This window comes from Coregonus lavaretus, assembly GCF_964263955.1.
Source record: "Coregonus lavaretus genome assembly, chromosome: 23".
NCBI classification, from domain to species: Eukaryota; Metazoa; Chordata; class Actinopteri; order Salmoniformes; family Salmonidae; genus Coregonus; species Coregonus lavaretus.
Window position 1 is genome coordinate 20,730,146 of NC_140010.1, and position 21,572 is coordinate 20,751,717.

Sequence of the window (21,572 nt, forward strand, 5' to 3'; positions counted from 1 at the left end):
TCTTTTTAAGTGGGAGAACTTGCACAATTCGTGGCTGACTAAATACTTTTTTTCCCCACTGTATTTTATGCTATTCACATCCATGGTGTTTTTCTACTCAATTTCTGGACAGTCATGTGCCTACTGGAATTTGCTTGGACCTCCGATCGGATCTCTTCAGTGTCCAATTTGACAGAAATGTGTGAATATAACAAACATCGACAGGGCTGTAGTGGAGCAGGTTGAGAGCTTCAAGTTCCTTGGTGTCCACATTACCAACAAACTAACATGGTCCAAGCACACCAAGACAGTCGTGAAGAGGGCACAACAAAACCTATTACCCCTAAGGAGACTGAAAATATTTGGCATGGGTCCTCAGATCCTCAAAAGGTTCAACAGCTGCACCATCGAGAGCATCCTGACTGGTTGCATCACTGACTGGTATGGCAACTGCTCGGCCTCCGACTGCAAGGCACTACAGAGGGTAGTGCGTACGGTCCAGTACATCACTGGGGCCAAGCTTCCTGCCATCCAGGACCTTTATACTAGGCGGTGTCAGAGGAAGGCCCTAAAAATTGTCAAAGACTCCAGCCACCCTAGTCATAGACTGTTCTCTCTGCTACCGCACGGCAAGCGGTACCGGAGTGCCAAGTCTAGGTCCAAGAGGCTTCTACCCCCTAACCGGTGCCCCCGCACATTGACTCGGTACCAGCACCCCCTATATATAGCCTCGCTATTGTTATTTTACTGCTGCTCTTTAATTATTTGTTTCTTTTTTTTTCAAATGTTATTTAGGTATTTTTTGGGTATTCTTTCTTAAAATTGCATTGTTTGTTAAGGGCTTGTAAGTAAGCATTTCACTGTAAGGTCTACACTTGTTGTATTCGGCGCATGTGACAAATACAATTTCATTTGATATTCTGTGAGGAAAGCAGCCATTTATTAAGATGACCAATTCACACTTAACCACTCAGAAAAACAACATGAAGCAGACAAAAGACTGACACAATTAAACACTATACGCACATATAAAAATAGGGAATTTGCTTAAAAATTTGTCCGAATAAAATCAACAGGCAAACGACAGAATCCAGTTTTGTATATTAAGATACTATACGGTCACATACAGAATCTCAGCATTTAATACCCTCTCTGAAACAGTCAAAAATCCAGTCTTAAACCTTCAACCGACACAGCCAATTTTACACATTGAAATGAAGAAAATAGGTTTTGTTGCCATGGTAAACAATCCATAAGCATAGAAATGCTTTATTTACAAACATTGTATCAATCTCATTAACACAGACAAAAAAACTGTCAAACCTGATCCAAAACTCCTGTCAAGAAAATCATACTTAACTGTATTGTAGTTTCATCACCACATTGAAATACTGACTTGATTTCATTAAAATGGTTTATGAATGATTGCCACTATGTTAAAGCTTAAGTGCAACAGACTGATATTCATGCATATGTAACAACCTGTTACTCTGTACAACATGTGTAGCATGCAGAGCAGAAATTACACAAATGTCATGAGCACGCAGTTACAATCTTGTAACTTTAACTAAAAAGCAGCCTTTTAGGGTTCTCTCAAATGAGACCAAATAATGGAGCTACATGATACAAATAGCTGGCTAGCTGGGATTTCATTAATAACCCCAGCCTGAGACAGGAGACCATCAAGCCAGTATAAAGCTATTCAGGGAAGCCTGAAACACTCATCAGCTCCTCTGTGGCCAGTCAGTCAGACAGTGAACCGAAATGCATGAATCGGAATTAAAAACTTCCTGGCTTTGAACCCTGCTGCAGAAAGAGTAAATCACCCATTCCAATAGGAACTTTTCTTTCTTGCAGATAACCTCACCCACACAGTGTAATACTAAACCCCTAAAAAGGAAAATCCAAACGAATAAATAAAAATGACATAAACTGATCCCAAAGTTCTTTAGCCTTGTCTCACGCTCCTCACTCCTCTAAAGTGGAACCTCCGTCATGTGTTCCAATGGGATTGCCTCCTCCTGGTCAAACAGGTAAAATACTGTAGTAGTCCATCCAGACCTACAGGAACAGAATAAAGTGACATCTAGATTTAATTAACAATATACATACATTTTTTTCAAGATGTACAAAGACGAAACATTATTTTTCGATTCCAAGTTGGTTGGTTTTCAAGGTAATTTTGCCTTAAATCTTTTTTGTAAAACGCACTCCTCATTTCTCAGGCTGTGCTTGTGAGCAGGGAGTGAAATAAGGCATGGTGAGAGGAGAGCGCTTGAGTCATGAATGTGAAGAGACGGGTGGAGAGACATCAAAAGTGAGGCGGTGGAGGAGGAGGAGAGAGGCCACACAGCTAGAGGCTGTTCTCAGGTAAGGTGTTAACAGCTCCTACTCCTGGGAAGAGCTGCTGTATGTGGCTGTAGTGCTTCTGCCTGCCACCTTGCGTTCATAGTTCACCAGTCTCTGTCCAACCAGGTACCTGGGAAAGAAGAAAAATACAGTTTCAGAGAGAAATACCATGCCATGAAAGCATACTGTGGCTAGAGTGTAAAAACGCCAACAAGTATGTCCTCAGAGGCTTGGAGACGTTATTTTATTATTTGTACTGGCAACTATGGTGGTCCACTGTCATAATGGAGACTTTGTGATGACAGTCTGTGAGAGACATCCGGAAGCCATTTTGTCAGGTTAGCATTGGCAATAAGTATAAGTCATAAGTGTGGCTGTGCTGAGCTTAATGTCAGGGTGCTCACTTGTCATTCTTAATGTGTTCGTAAAGGCGCTTAAATTGACGGATTTGGAAGGAGAGGATTCCCAGCAGCATGACGACCATGAGCAGGAAGGGGTAGATTCTCCTCTGCACCAAATTCTGCATCTCCATGGTAACTCCTGCAGAGAGAGCAATCAGAGGATCATCCCTTGAATTTGCTCACTTTCCTCAACAATAATAGCTCTCTCTCTCGCATACGCATGCTCACACACACCTGAAACCACTAATTCCACTTTCATTAACTGATATTTGCCGTACCTGGGGAATACTGCGCTACGATGGGGACGATGCCAGCAGAGATGACATAGGGCACACAGAGAGACACCAGTAGCACACAGATAACCGGAGCAGCCAGCTTTCGGATGATGAAATGGAGATCAATGTTCCGAATTCCGTTAGCATACACCTAGAAGAGGAAACAACACGAGGAAGTCAAAATGATGCCAACACATATTCAAAATGAATCTGAGCTATATCATGAATGGCATCTTCAGAGTAATTTATAAGAGTAATTAAGGTAATAATAATAATCATAGAAAAATGCAATCTTGTGGGACCGACCTGCTCAATCACTGTTTTCAGCCACCACTGGGGACCCATCAGAGTAATGGCGGCGATGATTTTGGCATGGAGAACTCCGAGAGCCCAGTCCTGAAACAAAGAGTAAAACAGCAGTGTTGGCTGTAGTTGCCTCTTGATCCGTTATCCGATTGAGGCAATCTAAAGACAGCGTCATAAAAGTTTTAGGTGCAATTTAAAATCTTAAGATAGCCATTTCCATCTAATGTACTGCAATCCCATAACGTATATGGCCATTGGTGTTAGATGGGTGGTCCTTACAGTACCTGCCAGGGGTAGAAGAGTGGTGTCTGATCCAGCGGCACCCTGAGAGGGGCTACTATGACCATCTCAAACAGCAAGCCCAGCAGGAGAGGGATGGCGCCAGCCAGCAACACAGCTATGACCACTGTCTTCAGGATCTACAGTGCAGTACAAGGCAACACAGAGGGCTAGAAATACAGGCCTCTCAACACACCTACAGTAGGTATCATTTTACTGAGATGTCTTCAATTTGCATTCTGATTCAGCCTATGTAGAGGACATTTATCACCCAGAACCATGCATTCACACAGAGATGAGCCCTTTCACAGTATAATAGAAACAGCATAACCAATATAAACATAGAGTATTTAAATCACTCTTATGTGTATTGTATACCTTATATGGGTCTTTACATATATATATATATATATATATACATATATCTTTTAAACCATCTTCACATATTATATTTTGTTGTATAAAAATCACATCATTCTTATTATAATTCAGTGTGAGGGGAAAAACAATAAAAATAGTTATGAAGAAGACGAATTCATTCATGACAAATGTCAGGCGTGTGGGCGGTGGGTGTTGCTTGTCATTACCGTGTTGCAGAGCATTACCATGAGGGTCCACTCCTGGACCTTGAGCAGAATGACCCTCCTGCCCTGGGGCATCCAGGCCAGCAGCACGGTGATAACCCTGATGGACAGCCAGCACACGTATAGGCCGCACGCCGCCGTGTACAGCTCGTGGATCTTAGTACTGCCCGTCCAGAAGGACATCAGGTACCGGCCGGTGAATACTGTAGCAGGGGACGGAGAGAGGGGGTGAGACAGGGAGAGGAAGAGAGGATGACAGTAGGTGAATGGGGAAGACTGAGCCTCCCGAGTGGCGCAGCGGTAAAAGGCACTGCAGTGCACGAGGTGTCACTACAGATCCGGGTTCAATCCCGGGCTGTGTCGCAGCTGGCCGCGACCGGGAGACCCATGAGGCGATGCACAATTGGCCCAGCGACGTCCGGGTTAGGGGACGGTTTGGCCGGCCGGGATGACCTTGTCCCATCGCGCTCTAGTGACTCCTGTGGTGGTCCGGGCGCATGCACGCTGACACGGTCGCCAGTTACACGGTGTTTCCTCCAACACATTGGTGCGGCTGGCTTCCGGGTTAAGCGAGCAGTCATGTGTCATGAAGTAGTGCAGCTTGGCAGGGTCGTGTTTCAGTGGACGCATGGCTCTCAACCTTCGCCTCTCCCGAGTCCGTACGGGAGTTGCAGCGATGGGACAAGACAGTAACTACCAATTGGATATCACAAAATTGGGTAGAAAAATGGAGAAGACAGTGGAGTGGACAGTGCAATTCAGTGAGTGACTGAGTGAGTTGTGTGGACTATACAGAAAACTCACCTGGCAACGTGAGGCACACCAGACTGGCCACCAGCAGTGTCACACACATGAACACGATCAGCAGCACAATCTAGAAAATCAAGAATACACATGAATATACCACATTGCATCACATTACATTACATTATCATGCTCTGAGAAAGATGAGAAAGATGGCTTAGAGAAAACAGTGAAGAGTCTACTGCTGACCCAAGCCCAGCTCAGTTAATCCCTACCAGTGTGACGCTGAGTTGTCATAATGCTTCAGCAAATGTACATTATACCAGTGGCGTTGGTAGATACAATGTAAGTAACCTAATGTATGTCCCTCTAGCTGCCCTGAATGCCTCTGCTGATCCTACAGCTATTGTATGCAGTAATCATGTGCCTATGAACCAGATTTATACTGTTAGCACTGAGGCGGTGTGCCCAAGCAGGAAGTCCACTGTGTGCAGCTCACCCTGCACTAACATAAAAAACATGAGAATATCTACTTCTGCTAAGCTTCCCAGTAAAGCAATGAAAACAAGTAAGCATCCCAGAAGAAAAGTGCTCAAAATAGCCCACGTTAACATATGTAGTTTAAGAAACAAGGTTCATGAAATCAATAATTTTCTAGTAACAGATGACATTCATATTCTGACCATCTCTGAAACTCACTTAGATAATACCTTTGATGATACAGTGGTAGCACTACAAGGTTATAACCTTGACAGAAAAGACAGAAATGCCAATTGTGGAGGTGTTGCTGTTTATATTCAGAACCACATTCCTGTAAAGCTTAGAGAGGATCTCATGTTAAATACTGTTGAAGTAATATTGCTACAGGTTAATCTACCTCACCTAAAGCCCATTCTTGTGGGAAGCTTCTATAGACCACCAAGTGCTAACAGTCAGTATCTGGATAACATCTGTGAAATGCTTGATAATATATGTGATATCAACAGAGAGGTATATATATATATATATATATATATATATATATATATATATATATATATACATACATACACAATATAGTAGCCATATCTAGGAAAACCAAAGTTCCAAAGGCTGGGCCTAATATAGTGTATAAGAGGTCATACAATATGTTTTGTAGTGATTCCTATGTTGTTGATGTAAATAATATCTGTTGGTTCGTGGTGTGTAATGAGGAGCAAACAGACACTGCACTTGACACATTTATGAAATTGCTTATTCCAGTTACTAATAAGCATGCACCCATTAAGAAATTGACTGTAAAAACTGTTAAATCCCTGTGGATTGATGAGGACTTGTAAAAATGGTATGGTTGAGATGGATGAGGCAAAAGGAATGGCAAATAAGTCTGCCTGCACAACTGATTGGCAAACACATTGCAAACTGAGAAATCATGTGACTAAACGGAATAAAAATAAGAAACTACACTATGAAACAAAGATAAATGACAAAGAATGATAGTAAAAGGCTTTGGAGCAACTTAAATGAAATTTTGGGAAAAAAGGCAAACTCAGCTCCATCATTCATTGAATCAGATGGCTCGTTCATCACAAAACCGACTGATATTGCCAACTACTTTATAAAGATTTTTTCATTGGCAAGATTAGCAAACTTTGGCAAGACATGCCAGCAACAAACGCTGACACTACACATTCAAGTATATCTGACCAAATTATGAAAGAAAAGCATTGTCATTTTGAATTCCGTGAAGTGAGTGTGGAAGAGGTAAAAAGATTATTGTTGTCTATCAACAATGACAAGCCACCGGGGTCTGACAACTTTTATGGAAAATTACTGAGGATAATAGCGGACGATATTGCAACTCCTACTAGAAATGTAAGCCTACTAGAAAGTGTGTGCCCCCAGGCCTGGAGGGAAGCAAAAGTAATTCCGCTACCTAAGAATAGTAAAGCCCACTTTACTGGCTCAAATAGCATACTAATCAGCCTGTTACCAACCATTAGTAAACTTTTGGGGAAAAATGGTGTTTGACCAGATACAATGCTATTTTACAGTAAACAAATTGACAACAGACTTTCAGCACGCTTATAGGGGAGGACATTCAACAAGCACAGCACTTACACAAGTGACTGATGATTGGCTGAGAGAAATTGATGACAAAAAGTTTTTGGGGGCTGTTTTGTTAGACTTCAGTGCGGCTTTTGACATTATCGATCATAGTCTGCTGATGGAAAAACGTTTGTGTTATGGCTTTACACCCCCTGCTTTATTGTGGATAAAGAGTTTCCAGTCTAACAGAACACAGAGGGTGTTCTTTGATGGAAGCCTCTCCAACATAATCCAGGTAAAATCAGGAATTCCCCAGGGCAGCTGTCTAGGCCCCTTACTTTTTTCAATCTTTATTAATGACATGCCACTAGCTTTGAGTAAAGCCAGTGTGTCTATGTATGCGGATGACTCAGCACTATACACGTCAGCTACTACAGCAACTGAAATGACTGCAACACTTAACAAAGAGCTGCAGTTAGTTTCAGAGTGGGTGGCAAGGAATAAGTTGGTCCTAAATATTTTTTAAACTAAAAGCATTGTATTTGGGACAAATCATTCACTAAACCTCAACTAAATCTTGTAATAAATCATGTGGAAATTGAGCAAGTTGAGGTGACTAAACTGCTTGGAGTAACCCTGGAATGTAAACTGTCATGGTCAAAACATATTGATACAACAGTATCTAAGATGGGGAGAAGTCTGTCCATAATAAAGCGCTGCTCTACCTTCTTAACAGCACTATCAACAAGGCAGGTCCTACAGGCCCTAGCTTTGTCGCACCTGGACTACTGTTCAGTCGTGTGGTCAGGTGCCACAAAAAGGGACTTAGGAAAATTGCAATTGGCTCAGAACAGGGCAGCACGGCTGGCCCTTGGATGTACACAGAGAGCTAACATTAATAATATGCATGTCAGTCTCTCCTGGCTCAAAGTGGAGGAGAGATTGACTTCATCACTACTTGTATTTATGAGAGGTATTGACATGTTGAATGCACCGAGCTGTCTGTTTGAACTACTGGCGCACAGCTCGGACACCCATGCATGCTCCACAAGACATGCCACAAGAGGTCTCTTCACAGTTCCCAAGTCCAGAACAGACTATGGGAGGCGCACAGTACTACATAGAGCCATGACTACATGGAACTCTATTCTACGTCAAGTAACTGATGCAAGCAGTAAAATTAGATTTAAAAAAACAGATAAAAACACACCTTATGGAACAGCGGGTACTGTGAAGCAACACATACATAGGCACAGACGCATGCATACACACACACGATAACATACGCACTATACACACGTACACATGGATTTTGTATTGTAGATATGTGGTAGTGGTGGAGTAGGGGCCTGAGGGCACATAGTGTGTTGTGAAATCTGTGAATGTATTGTAATGTTTTTAAAAATTGTATTAAAATCGTTGTATGCCTTAATTTTGCTGGTTTTGGTGATAGTCATTATATTATCATTATATTATAAACAGGTGAGAGTGATATTCATGTCTCACCCTGAAGGTGAACTTCATGGGCCGGTGGTAGGGCTGGATGCCCACAGGGCCTCCCTGCTGTAGGATAGCCTGGTGGGCAGCGTGCAGCCCCTCAGGGATGGCGTTGTTGTTGTTCCTCCTCTGCTGGTTGTTGGCCTGCTGGTCCGCATCACCGTCATTCTCCTCCTGGTCACCCAACAGGTACGAGTGGAGGTCTCTGTGGCACAGATAGCACGATTAACATGGGGTTTGCTGAGATGAGACCAAGGATGTGTGTCAGTCTATAATACCTAAATTCTGGGTTTTTACATTGGATTTATGGGAGAACGATGACAGCCTACATTAACAATATGACAGTAAAATAACGGTTTCCAATGTAAATGATAAACCACACGCACAGACTAACAGTGTGTTGGTACAGTTGAAGTCGGAAGTTTACATACACTTAGGTTGGAGTCATTAAAACTCGTTTTTCAACCACCCCACAAATTCCTTGTTAACAAACTATAGTTTTGGCAAGTCGGTTAGGACATCTACTTTGTGCATGACACAAGTAATTTTTCCAACAATTGTTTACAGACAGATTATTTCACTTATAATTCACTGTATCACAATTCCAGTGGGTCAGAAGTTTACATACACTAAGTTGACTTTGCCTTTAAACAGCTTGGTAAATTCCAGAAAATTATGTCATGGCTTTAGAAGCTTCTAATAGGCTAATTGACATCATTTGAGTCAATTGGAGGTGTACTGTGGATGTATTTCAAGGCCTACCATCAAACTCAGTGCCTCTTTGCATGACATCATGGGAAAATCTAAAGAAATCAGCCAAGACCTCAGAAAAAGAATTATAAACACCATGGGACCATGCAGCCGTCATACCGCTCAGGAAGGAGACGTGTTCTGTCTCCTAGAGATGAACGTACTTTGGTGCGAAAAGTGCAAATCAATCCAAGAACAACAGCAAAGGACCTTGTGAAGATGCTGGAGGAAACAGGTACAAAAGTATCTATATCCACAGTAAAACGAGTCCTATATCGACATAACCTGAAAGGCCGCTCAGCAAGGAAGAAGCCACTGCTCCAAAACCGGCATAAAAAAGCCAGACTACGGTTTGCAACTGCACATGGGGACAAAGATCGTACTTTTTGGAGAAATGTCCTCTAGTCTGATGAAACAAAAATAGATCTGTTTGGCCATAATGACCATCGTTATGTTTGGAGGAAAAAGGGGGTAGCTTGCAAGCCGAAGAACACCATCCCAACCGTGAAGCACAGGGGTGGCAGCATCATGCTGTGGGGGTGCTTTGCTGCAGGAGGGACTGGTGCACTTCACAAAATAGATGGCATCATAAGGAAGGAAAATTATGTGGATATATTGAAGCAACATCTCAAGACATCAGTCAGGAGGTTAAAGCTTGGTCGCAAATGGGTCTTCCAAATGGACAATGACCCCAAGCGTACTTCCAAAGTTGTGGCAAAATGGCTTAAGGACAACAAAGTCCAGGTATTGGAGTGGCCATCACAAAGCCCTGACCTCAATCCTGTACAAAATGTGTGGGCAGGACTGAAAAAGCGTGTCTGAGCAAGGAGGCCTACAAACCTGACTCAGTTACACGAGCTCTGTCAGGAGGAATTGGCCAAAATTCACCCAACTTATTGTGGGAAGCTTGTGGAAGGCTACCCAAAACGTTTGACCCAAGTTAAACAATTTAAAGGCAATGTTACCAAATACTAATTGAGTGTATGTAAACTTCTGACCCACTGGGAATGTGATGAAAGAAATAAAAGCTGAAATAAATCACTCTCTCTACTATTATTCTGACATTTCACATTCTTAAAATAAAGTGGTGATCCTAACTGACCTAAGACAGGGAATCTTTACTAGGATTAAATGTCAGGAATTGTGAAAAACTGAGTTTAAATGTATTTGGCTAAGGTGTATGTAAACTTCCGACTTCAACTGTATGTAGTTGTTTGTGTGTGACACTCACAGCAGGTATCCGGCGGTGACGGTCCAGGCTCTGACGAGGCCTTTGAGCCACTGGCGTGTGTGGCCCTGTTCCAGCAACGCAGGCAGAACCACCTGCAGCAGCAGCAGCTCCAGAGACAGCTCACTGACTGGAGCATCACTGGGAGATGGAGACCGACAACACATCACCCAGTCAACACAGAGACATTATCATCACTCATAACAGAGTACATTAGAGAGGCATTTGCTAGTTACTGAAGAGGCATTTTTTTCATTACTAAAGAGGCATTGATTATTGATGTTGTAGTGTGGCATCCATTTATGCGGCCAATGGTTTGTCTTCCGGTAATTGCAAAGCGGGAGACTTGGGCCGTAACAGCTTCATTACATTACTAGGAGCCAAGGGCTTAAGTCAAGTCATTCCATTGTCATTCCAGGCCACCAAAATTACCTGTACAGCATGACATTGTAGGGGAGGAAGGCTGGGAGGATGAGTTTGATCGTCCTTATGGGAAGCCACAACATTAGTAAAACTATGGAGCCAAACACCACCTGTGGAGAAAGACAGGAGAAACCCAGTGTTACTGGTTCTGTATAAGTCCTGTCCAGACACCCATAGATATGGCATTTTACAGACAATAGAAATGGGTTGCGACTCACCACCGATAAAATGAATCTTCTAAGATGTCTGTATATGGGCAGGTGAATCATTTCTTGAACAGGATTAAAATCAGGATCGTTCAGGTTTCTGAGAAACCATAAAACACCGGGTCTCAGGACCTAGAGCGAAAATTAGAAACAGATCAGCCATGGTGAGAAATATACAGAATCATTCCACAGCAGAAATCTCTTAGCATTCACTATCATGGCAATGAGTGGGTGTTTGGCACTTCAAATGACAGATATGAAGGTATGCGAGAGAATACCATCTCACCTCTCGCAGTAAGAGGATGAACGAGGCAAAGTAGAAGACGTAGACCATCCCTACAAGCCAGTGGAGGAACATGGTGGTACCAGGAGCAGACTCAAAACTCAGCTCTCTGTCCTTCAGAGAGGCATCAAACATCTCCTGCAACACAGAAAATAGTACCTCTGTAGCTCAGCTGGTAGAGCACGGCGCTTGTAACGCCAAGGTAGTGGGTTCGATCCCCGGGACCACCCATACACCAAAAAAAAAATGTATGCACGCATGACTGAAAGTCGCTTTGGATAAAAGCGTCTGCTTTTATGGCATATTATATTATATTATTATAAAATAATTTGGTTTCTAAGTGATGTATCAATTATTTTGAAAGTACGAGTCATTGAAGCAGAAGAACATGGTTGGCTTACCAGTGAGCAGATGTCAAGCCACCAGCCACAGATGAGAGGGAATACACCGATCTCCACGACTACCAGCAGGGATACCTGGTTAATCATAATATCAATACTTATAATAACTGGTGTTTCTTTTTATGGCAATAGAAGGCAAATTATTGGAGTTTATACTGTAATCCCAATTGCTCTGTAACAGTTCAGAACATATGGACGATAAACACAATATTCTATATGTATATACACTTCTGAGTCCATAAGACACAAACTAGTCATATACCAGTCCAGCTTTGCATTCCCAATCACGGGAGAAATCATTATCATAATTTTCGATACCTTGACAACAATGTAGCACACTCCTAAAAGGCGTCTGGATCTTTGAAATCTCACCAGCGCTGCCAATCCCTGGGATTTTCGTTAAGGAAGACACACGAATACATACAGTACAACACAGGTACTACATTATGTCTATAACAGACGCTAAGGTATAACACACTTCTGTAAGAGACACCAGAGGATACATGGCACAGTATTAATATCATGGCCAGGAGGATGTAGCCCACGATGGTGGTGATGAGACCTTCGAAATGGGAAGCCCGCACCTGCAACAGGAAATTACATCATCAAAATAATCTTCTTTCTAATAGTCTGCAAAGTAGCTCAACTGTGTTCCATGGAGCGAGTCATTCAGATTCCAAAACAAACTTCACAAAATCAATTCTTATAGATTTCAAATATAATCTCTCGGGTTACACGTGTGAGAGAAAAGCAAAACATTTAATTTACATTAAGCTGGTACTTACATTTTCCTCAAAGCCAAGTCCCACAACTGTGAAATGACCAATATGATACGGGCAAAAAGCTGAAAAAAATAAAAAATACAAGTCAGGTGTTGGAATATTTCTCTTTATATTGTTTATTCATCAATTGCACATTCTCTTAACAATAGTTTATGACACATACCGAACACCAGAATGAAGAGTGTGTTTAGTGAGACCACCCAGAAGACATGCTCCTGAAAAAGAGAGAACACAAACTGAAGACTTTCTCAAAAGGGTGTGCTATTTCATCAAACATGGGAAAACATCAAATTCAAGTTTTTTCCCTCCAAGAACGAGCTACTTACCAGGAAAACCAAGGAGCCATCAAGACCGAGCATCTGTGAAGAAAAAAAAATATGAATATTACATTTCACTGTACTTTTCATAGACACAACGGTGACCAATGGGTAAATAACACAAATAGGCCTGAGGGAATTCTAAGCCAGACTCACCCTCTCCCATGTTAGCTCCTCTGCTGCCCGGTCCCATTCCAGGGCATTCCAATTCATGTCATCTACAAAGAGAAAAGCAGCACCTCACTCACTGACACCAACTGTGGAACACACTTTTACAAACAAACAGATATCGCCAACAGATGAAGGTCTATGAAAAATTATCAAATATAGAGATTATGATGTTGAATACTGTTAAATGCAAATGCATCATCCTTAATAAGCCTTTGAATACGGCTGCATTAGCTTAGCATCTTGGACCTTTATAGCCTGAGTGTCAGTCTGTTTGTGCTATTATACCAACTCCTGGTCACTGACAATGAGCAATGGTGTTGGCAAGACCACAACAGAACTGTAACCTGGCTAGAACCTTTCCATTCTGAGGCTTGTACCTTGTGCTCCATTGTTGGCATCTGCAACATCATCAGCCCCAGCCTCATCCTCATCCTCATTCTCCATGTCCTCTGCCGGGTCCACCTGGATGTCAGGGACCTCAGCCGCTGGACCGTTGTCCACCGGGGGCTCAGCTGCGGCAGGAGCAGGCTGGTTCTCACCCACCCCCTGCCCAGGACCAGGGGCCTGCTGATAGGGAAAAGACATTGGGCATGAAGGTGGGGGCTGGTAGCTCCAAAACATTAGAATAGGTGGTTAAGGAAGAGTGTATTGAGTGCTTCAAAACACTCAACTCGTCAAGTTGCACTAAATAAATGCTACCATTATCACATCATTATGTTAAAGAGTGACTTGTACTTGACTTTACAGTGGGATTTTTGGCTACCTCATTAGGTTGTGGAGCTGGTGCAGGTTGAGGCTGCTGCTGCTGATTATGCTCCAGCCACTGGGGGGCGCCACCGTGAACAATCTGCTCCCGCAGCCACACCAGACTGATGAAGGCGCAGAGTGTACACGTCACCACGAAACAACCCTGCAAGCAGTCCGCCAGCAAGTTCTCTCTGTGGAAGAAGGGAAATGACAATTGTCTCACGATGAGTCCGAATGTTATCTGCTAAATGACTAGACAACATTTATTTCATGTTTTTACAGAGTATTGTTTTGTACAGGTTTGGGAGAAGAGAAAAAGGTAAAACGTACGTAGAAAGCATATCTAATGGCAGGGTGAGGAGTGAGCTCACAGAGCCGGTAAACAGACACTTGTAGATGCGACCTGCGGGAATAAGACAGTCAGTCAGTCAACACACACATTTACAAAAGGCCAACACTGGACAGCAATCTGAACAACCATGTACCAACATACTGTTTTAGGACATTTGTACTTACATGCTGTGAGAGGAACCACTCCCAGCCAAGCAAAAGCCACTAGTGTGTAGTGAAACCAGTATCTAATAGCTGTGCCTACACTAGTCACCAGCCCCGCAAATATGTCCTGGACAGGCAGCCGGGAAGGCATGTCTGGAGAATATACTGAAAAAGAACAGAGGAAAGAAAGGATCAAATAGGCTACTTAATTTTCACATTCTCAAATGCCAACACTCCTTTACTTGTCCTAATTGGGTCCATTCAAAACTAACAAAAGCTTGCATTGGATCAGATTAGAGGTTATGCTGAGAGTTGTCAGCAGTTGCCTGGTCAGAAAACTGACCATTTTCTATTGGTATCATGATAGACTGTCTAAAGGACAAGGATAATCAATTTAATCATCTGAAAAACCAAAATTAAAAAATATGTTAAAGAAACTGAAGATATTAACAATCTGAAACACAAGAAGTATGCTAATATCTTGCTAAATCACTCACTATGTGAATGAAGATGGCAAACAGACTCCAGTAAGAGAAACAGAGCAGGCTGCTGCATGCGCATTAGCTTGAGCCACACTTCCAGAGTAATGGATTAATTTAAACAGGGCTGTGCGTCTGTCCCTTAGGCCTGTTCTGAATGATAACGACCCAGGGCAGCTCACAGCTTGCCTGGCTACCCAGACTCATTGTTTCGGCCAAACGACACACCTGCAAACATTTGTTTCTTCCCCACAATGAGTCTGGATTTGACTCCCGCCCCAACCCTTCTTGAACGCAAACACTTTTGGACCGTCTGATTTGTTGGGCCAGAGCAAGAACACACGTGGGTAAAGCAATGTTTTGAAAATTATTTATTGGCTTTGATACTCTGATTGGTTGGACGATCCAATCGCTGACTACTTTGTTTTATACAACGCCCCTCATCACCACAAACGACGTCAACGATGGCAGATTCAGACTAGAGAATGACCGATAATCAGCCGAGCCGATATATCGGGCCGATATTGGCCTTTTCTAGTCTATCGGCCCTTCTCTGTCGGCTTTGTCGATAGTCCCTCTACATAGCAAAGCTGCTGCTATGCCAGCAGCCACACTGCCTGAGCAATGAGTACTGCACAATGCTGAGGAATGTCTAGCTGGGAAAATCAGCAGCAGCAAGCAGGCTCATACTCCAACAGAAAGGTCCAGTATTGAGAAATAGATAAATTGACACAGTGACCAAAATCGATCTCCTGTTGGAAATATTAGTTTAGTTAATTCACTAATAATAAGGACCGTGTTGACGTGCCCAGACATGCATGCAATAAGAAAGCTAGCTAAGCAGATAGCTATGTGACCTGTTAGCAAAGATTACAATAACTAACCCTTTTATCTGTGGTGTTAGCTAGATAAACATGGTGCTAAGATATCAGATAGGAGCTAATAGCCAACCTAGCTAGCTAACGTTAGCTGGTTATCATTTTGAACATGCACCATTTTCGGCAACGAGCCATTTGGCTTGCGGTGTAACATTAGCTATTTACTGGTGTCCTGATCTGACCAGCCGCAATCGTATCCATAAATTGACAGTTGATAGTCGGATTAGATGATTGTCGTAATAGGGAAAGAATGAAGTGTTTTAAAATGCCTAAATAAAGGTTGGCAGTAGGGTTAACTACCTAAGAATCTTCCTGCATGTTTATGGACCAAGAAAGCTGTAGATCAGCGCACGTGTGCGCTCTCACTTCTCAAACTATGGGCTGATTAGTCTCAGACAGAATGTGCCTTGTCATTTCATATTTTTTCCTACCCTCGCTTGATATTATGCACATTTATGGCTTGGTAGCAAATGTCAACAAGCCATTGAGCTAGTCCTCATAGTAGCAGAAAACAGAACCAAGTGATATGAGTGATGGAGAGAGATGAGGAGATTTGAAAGGGAGTGGAGTTACACCCTCGCTCTATCCAATCATAGTAGTAGGATCAAATTACAACCCGCCCATTTCTTGTTGAGATAGCTGAACTAGCCAATTGAGTTGTTTCGAATTTCGTCCTGGCAGCTGAGCTGTTTAGAGATGGAAAGAATGCTAGTTTCATAATCATCCGTGATCACAAATCATGATGTTATGTTGGACCCATTTGCATTGAGTAGATGTTATTTTATATTCTCCAACTAACAGCAGTGCCTATATTATGTCCTTCCATACAGGCTTGACATGCTGGAGCAAATGTTGCTGATCAGTAGGCTAATATAAGTCCCAAATGGAAGGCAAACAGATTGTCATCGGTAGCACCATAGACTCCACTGATCAGCCAAAACTAGCTCATTAACTCAATGCATGCACACACTCCTAATGCAAATGCATTCACCTGTATTGTGAGCAGGCCCATGACATCTTAATTTACCCAGTTTATCAAGAGATTTACCATTCAAATACAATTATTACCATTATGTTGTTATATAGATACATTTGGTAAAAACAAAGTCAAATGTATTGTTTAATTTTAAAATTGATGCATGAATGCATACATGACTGTCTCTGGGACAATTTGTCATCAACATTTTCCAATCTAATGATATTACATATCGGCCATCTGCCTCCTTGACCCCCAAACATTGGTATCGGCCCTAAAAAATCTGTATCGGTAGTTCTCTAATTCAGACTGAAGTATGTAGCGATTGATAGAGCAGCGGAAGAATTCAGTGCGATTCTTCAGGCCAGCTCACAGCCTCACTCTGAGAAGTAAATGCGGCATTGAATAGTATGTTAAACAGAAGGCATATAGACAGAGAGAATGAAATTGAATTACTTACTTGGCGTAAAAGCAAATCTGTGCTTGCATAACTCGCAGTATTCTTTTCTGCTGTGTTTTAGCCATTGTACCAAGCTGTGAAAACACATAGATGGATCATATAAGTGCGGTGTCACACGTGCAGCAATGCAAAAGATAAATTGTCGATGCCTAAGGTCAGTCCATCTAGCTAGATCTAGCATGGAGAGAGATAAAGTATCAGAGTGTATCTCTGGCTAAGTATTACTTTTCCTTAGTAATACTTGGCTCTGATCCGAATCTTGAATGTATCATGCTCTGGCTAGAACCCAGTCCGTCTCTAAAGAAATGCCACTAGGCCTGTGTTTGAGTATACCGCCAACCAACCAACACCACATACCATTCTTGGTGGATGAATTTTATACTTCCTGTGCAAACACAGGGGTGATATAGTGGCTTGTCCGGGGTTCCTTCAGACCGGCAGACCCGGCATATATCCCCTGAAGAAAACATGGACATGAATCAGACAAAATCACAGAGAACAGGGTTCTACCAACGAAAAAAAAGGCATGATGCTGATTTTGTATGCAGAAAATAAGATCGGCTTTGTTATGAGAAACCTTTATGTGCAACTTGCAAGATAACAACCTAGCAGATCTTTCAGTGGTCTCAAGACTCCTTATGCAAGGGCCTTTCATGTGTAAATAGTCTGGGGCTTTTGATTAACTTTACATTCAGCAATGAATCATGCACATACTTTACCTGTCACTGACACTAATCAAGTGAGTGACAGTACTAATGTAATGGGTGGGTGGCACATACTGGGTGGGTTTGCAAACAAACATTTCAATTCTATCATGTTGCTACTATGTTAGTTGGCTAGCTAGCTATGTTGATTAGATCATGGAGTACTACGTCAATATTCTATTAAATGGACATTTAACAACAACGTGTAGCAGTGAAGTTAGTTAACTCACTACTAATGTTAACTAGCAGTGACGAATGTTGGTTAGCTATATTTCGGACTTCGTGGTGAGTGAGTGGATGGATGGATGTCGCTAAAGTTAGTTAGCTATGCTAGCAAGCTAACGTTAGCTACTACACGCAGGTTGCAGAATCAACAGAAATAAATAGTTAATGTCAATTTGCGACAAAGCAGTTTCCTAGAGGCCCAATCAAATGTGTTTCACAACAGGAGTTTAACTAATAATGTCACGTAAATTTAACAAGATGGGTTGACGAGGTTGCCAACTACCTTCCTCGGCGGTGTCCATCTTGAATGCTGACGCACACTGCCCTCTTTACATTCAACACAACACGAAACACCGTCTGACTAGTTGGTGGAAAGCCTAGCTGCCAGCGAAATAAAAGAAACATAACATCTTAGAATGATGTTCGATTCGAACACTAACGATCCCCGGAATACAATGTAACTTGTCTATTTGATTCCCCGTGGGGATACAATGTAGCTATTTATTGGGCACGCTTCATCATGGCCCTACAACTACTACTAGATGGCTAGACTAACTACGGTAAAAACAGAAGTGCACAGCAACTATTAGTATGCTTACCGTATTGAAATACGCTAAAAGAGTATACTTGTATATTTCTATTCCAAAAATAAACATTCAACAAATACATTTTAGGGCAGTTTAATATTAAGTAATTAAATACAATGTGTTGGTAGTGACGAATGCACGAATGGGAATTTGCATACTTGTCACAATTATTTTTTATTATTTTAAATACAGGTACATCATTTACAAAACATTTACCAATTGAATAGCAATGACTGACTCTCAAACATTTGATCTGATAACATCCTGGGAAGGTTTTTCAAAATCGACAACAACAAAATCCCTGAGGCATCCAGGGATGCACACATCCTTATGAGGTGATAGTGCCACCAGTGCCCGGGGGCTGCTGTGGTGTTAGGATATGTCCCTGATGTGTTCATCTTTACGTTTTGAGTGACTCTGCATCATATACCCACACAGAGCATATTCCTTCTCCAGCGGTGCCATCAGGTGCCCAGGTGGGAAAGGAGAAACAGCAGGCCACCACTTTAGCTGTGCTCTGTAGTTCTGTCTGCAGTTTCACCTACAAACTGATCCATCTGTGAAGTCATACAATCAAACATCATTTTGAGGGTCATATTGTTGATGGTCGTATTTACAAAATAACGAACTACCATTATTGTTGTAAAGACTGGCAAAGAATTAACAGTTAAAATCTCACCATCTGAGGTACTCCAAATATGACGACATTTGAGTACTGAGCAAAACTGACCTGAAATGGGAACCATAAATGAAAGAAAGACCAAACATTTGTTCCCCCTGTATTAGGTATTAGCTACATATACATTGTGGATGGTGAACTATTTGTAAATTATCTGATGGATTGACTAACAAGCCATAAATCTGAAATGTGGAACAAAGTATAATGATGAACTCCCTGTCTCTAAGCTCTGTAACGGGAGTACCACACCAACAATGGATTCAACCCCAATCGAACTGCTCGAAACCCTTTCTTTGCATCTGCTATCACCTGCAGAAATAACATGCATGGTTAAATCAACGTGCCAGTGATAGCAATAGGAGCAACATAATACTACACATTTACAGCCTGACAGCCTTCGGGGATCAAATAATTTCTGGGATACAAGTAAGTACCTTACTGTGATTGTTTTAAATTAAAATAGTCTAAAAGAAACAAAAATAGCTTCTTAGCAAAGTAATTTCTCAAGCAATAATTTTGCTAGGACAGCCTGGGAGTGGTCTGAGAGGAGAGGGGGAAACTGAAAACTAGCTGTTATTAGCAGAGAGGTTTGGAACTTTCTTTCTTAATGGTCTTAACTAATTTACCGCATGGTGATGTCACCAGGGAGGCCAAAACTCCATCCCACCAAAACAGGCTGAAATTTCAGGTGGTCGTTTCGAACAGCTCTTACACTAAAATGGCATTATCATCATTTTCACAATTTCACAGTATTATTCCAACCTCAGTGTGGAAATATACACTGCTCAAAAAAATAAAGGGAACACTTAAACAACACAATGTAACTCCAAGTCAATCACACTTCTGTGAAATCAAACTGTCCACTTAGGAAGCAACACTGATTGACAATACATTTCACATGCTGTTGTGCAAATGGATAGACAACAGGTGTAAGTTATAGGCAATTAGCAAGACACCCCCAATAAAGAAGTGGTTCTGCAGGTGGTGACCACAGACCACTTCTCAGTTCCTATGCTTCCTGGCTGATGTTTTGGTCACTTTTGAATGCTGGCGGTGCTTTCACTCTAGTGGTAGCATGAGACGGAGTCTACAACCCACACAAGTGGCTCAGGTAGTGCAGCTCATCCAGGATGGCACATCAATGCGAGCTGTGGCAAGAAGGTTTGCTGTGTCTGTCAGCGTAGTGTCCAGAGCATGGAGGCGCTACCAGGAGACAGGCCAGTACATCAGGAGACGTGGAGGAGGCCATAGGAGGGCAACAACCCAGCAGCAGGACCGCTACCTCCGCCTTTGTGCAAGAAGGAGCAGGAGGAGCACTGCCAGAGCCCTGCAAAATGACATCCAGCAGGCCACAAATGTGCATGTGTCTGCTCAAATGGTCAGAAACAGACTCCATGAGGGTGGTATGAGGGCCCGACGTCCACAGGTGGGGGTTGTGCTTACAGCCCAACACCGTGCAGGACGTTTGGCATTTGCCAGAGAACACCAAGATTGGCAAATTCGCCACTGGCGCCCTGTGCTCTTCACAGATGAAAGCAGGTTCACACTAAGCACATGTGACAGACGTGACAGAGTCTGGAGACGCCTTGGAGAACGTTCTGCTGCCTGCAACATCCTCCAGCATGACCGGTTTGGCGGTGGGTCAGTCATGGTGTGGGGTGGCATTTCTTTGGGGGGCCGCACAGCCCTCCATGTGCTCGCCAGAGGTAGCCTGACTGCCATTAGGTACCGAGATGAGATCCTCAGACCCCTTGTGAGACCATATGCTGGTGCGGTTGGCCCTGGGTTCCTCCTAATGCAAGACAATGCTAGACCTCATGTGGCTGGAGTGTGTCAGCAGTTCCTGCAAGAGGAAGGCATTGATGCTATGGACTGGCCCGCCCGTTCCCCAGACCTGAATCCAATTGAGCACATCTGGAACATCATGTCTCGCTCCATCCACCAACGCCACGTTGCACCACAGACTGTCCAGGAGTTGGCGGATGCTGTAGTCTAGGTCTGGGAGGAGATCCCTCAGGAGACCATCCGCCACCTCATCAGGAGCATGCCCAGTCGTTGTAGGGAGGTCATACAGGCACGTGGAGGCCACACACACTACTGAGCCTCATTTAGACTGGATCAGCCTGTAGTGTGGTTTTCCACTTTAATTTTGAGGGTGACTCCAAATCCAGACCTCCATGGGTTGATACATTTGATTTCCATTGATAATTTATGTGTGATTTTGTTGTCAGCACATTCAACTATGTAAAGAAAAAAGTATTTAATAAGTTTATTTCATTCATTCAGATCTAGGATGTGTTGTTTAAGTGTATTTTTTTGAGCAGTGTATATAAAACACG

At 42.6% G+C, this 21,572-nt stretch overlaps 1 protein-coding gene and 1 pseudogene across 5 annotated transcripts in view; both read right to left on the reverse strand.

The window, feature by feature from the left end:
- Nucleotides 1-897: 897 nt before the first annotated feature.
- LOC311099173 (E3 ubiquitin-protein ligase MARCHF6-like) lies at nucleotides 898-18,520 on the reverse strand. Of its 4 annotated transcripts, none has more exons than XR_014609688.1 (27): nucleotides 18,251-18,520; nucleotides 17,396-17,495; nucleotides 17,039-17,112; nucleotides 14,267-14,410; nucleotides 14,081-14,153; nucleotides 13,767-13,941; nucleotides 13,381-13,570; nucleotides 12,989-13,050; nucleotides 12,842-12,874; nucleotides 12,679-12,730; nucleotides 12,519-12,577; nucleotides 12,237-12,317; nucleotides 12,052-12,120; nucleotides 11,734-11,808; nucleotides 11,336-11,470; nucleotides 11,062-11,181; nucleotides 10,853-10,953; nucleotides 10,424-10,561; nucleotides 8,452-8,647; nucleotides 4,978-5,047; nucleotides 4,177-4,376; nucleotides 3,595-3,729; nucleotides 3,311-3,400; nucleotides 3,008-3,155; nucleotides 2,733-2,868; nucleotides 2,191-2,458; nucleotides 898-2,040 (listed from the first exon to the last, which is right to left on the reverse strand). XR_014609688.1 is itself a non-coding variant. In XM_084139854.1 (27 exons), exons 1-27 carry the CDS (start codon nucleotides 18,267-18,269, stop codon nucleotides 1,956-1,958), a joined length of 2,829 nt encoding a protein of 942 aa, XP_083995980.1. In that variant the 5' UTR covers nucleotides 18,270-18,350; the 3' UTR covers nucleotides 898-1,955. The 4 variants fall into 4 exon arrangements, 2 of the variants coding, with proteins under 2 accessions (XP_083995980.1, XP_083995979.1); XR_014609689.1 differs by having other exon boundaries at nucleotides 4,195-4,376; nucleotides 18,251-18,350; XM_084139854.1 differs by having other exon boundaries at nucleotides 2,372-2,458; nucleotides 4,195-4,376; nucleotides 18,251-18,350.
- A 189-nt stretch (nucleotides 18,521-18,709) lies between these two features.
- The window catches only part of LOC311098718 (neuropilin and tolloid-like protein 1), a 36,383-nt pseudogene continuing 33,520 nt past the window's right edge, over nucleotides 18,710-21,572 (reverse strand). Inside the window, exons 7-8 of the transcript in view lie at nucleotides 19,234-19,284; nucleotides 18,710-19,111 (exon numbers count right to left, since the gene is read on the reverse strand). The product of the transcript in view is annotated as a neuropilin and tolloid-like protein 1 (transcript). The remainder of the gene's footprint in view (nucleotides 19,112-19,233; nucleotides 19,285-21,572) is intronic.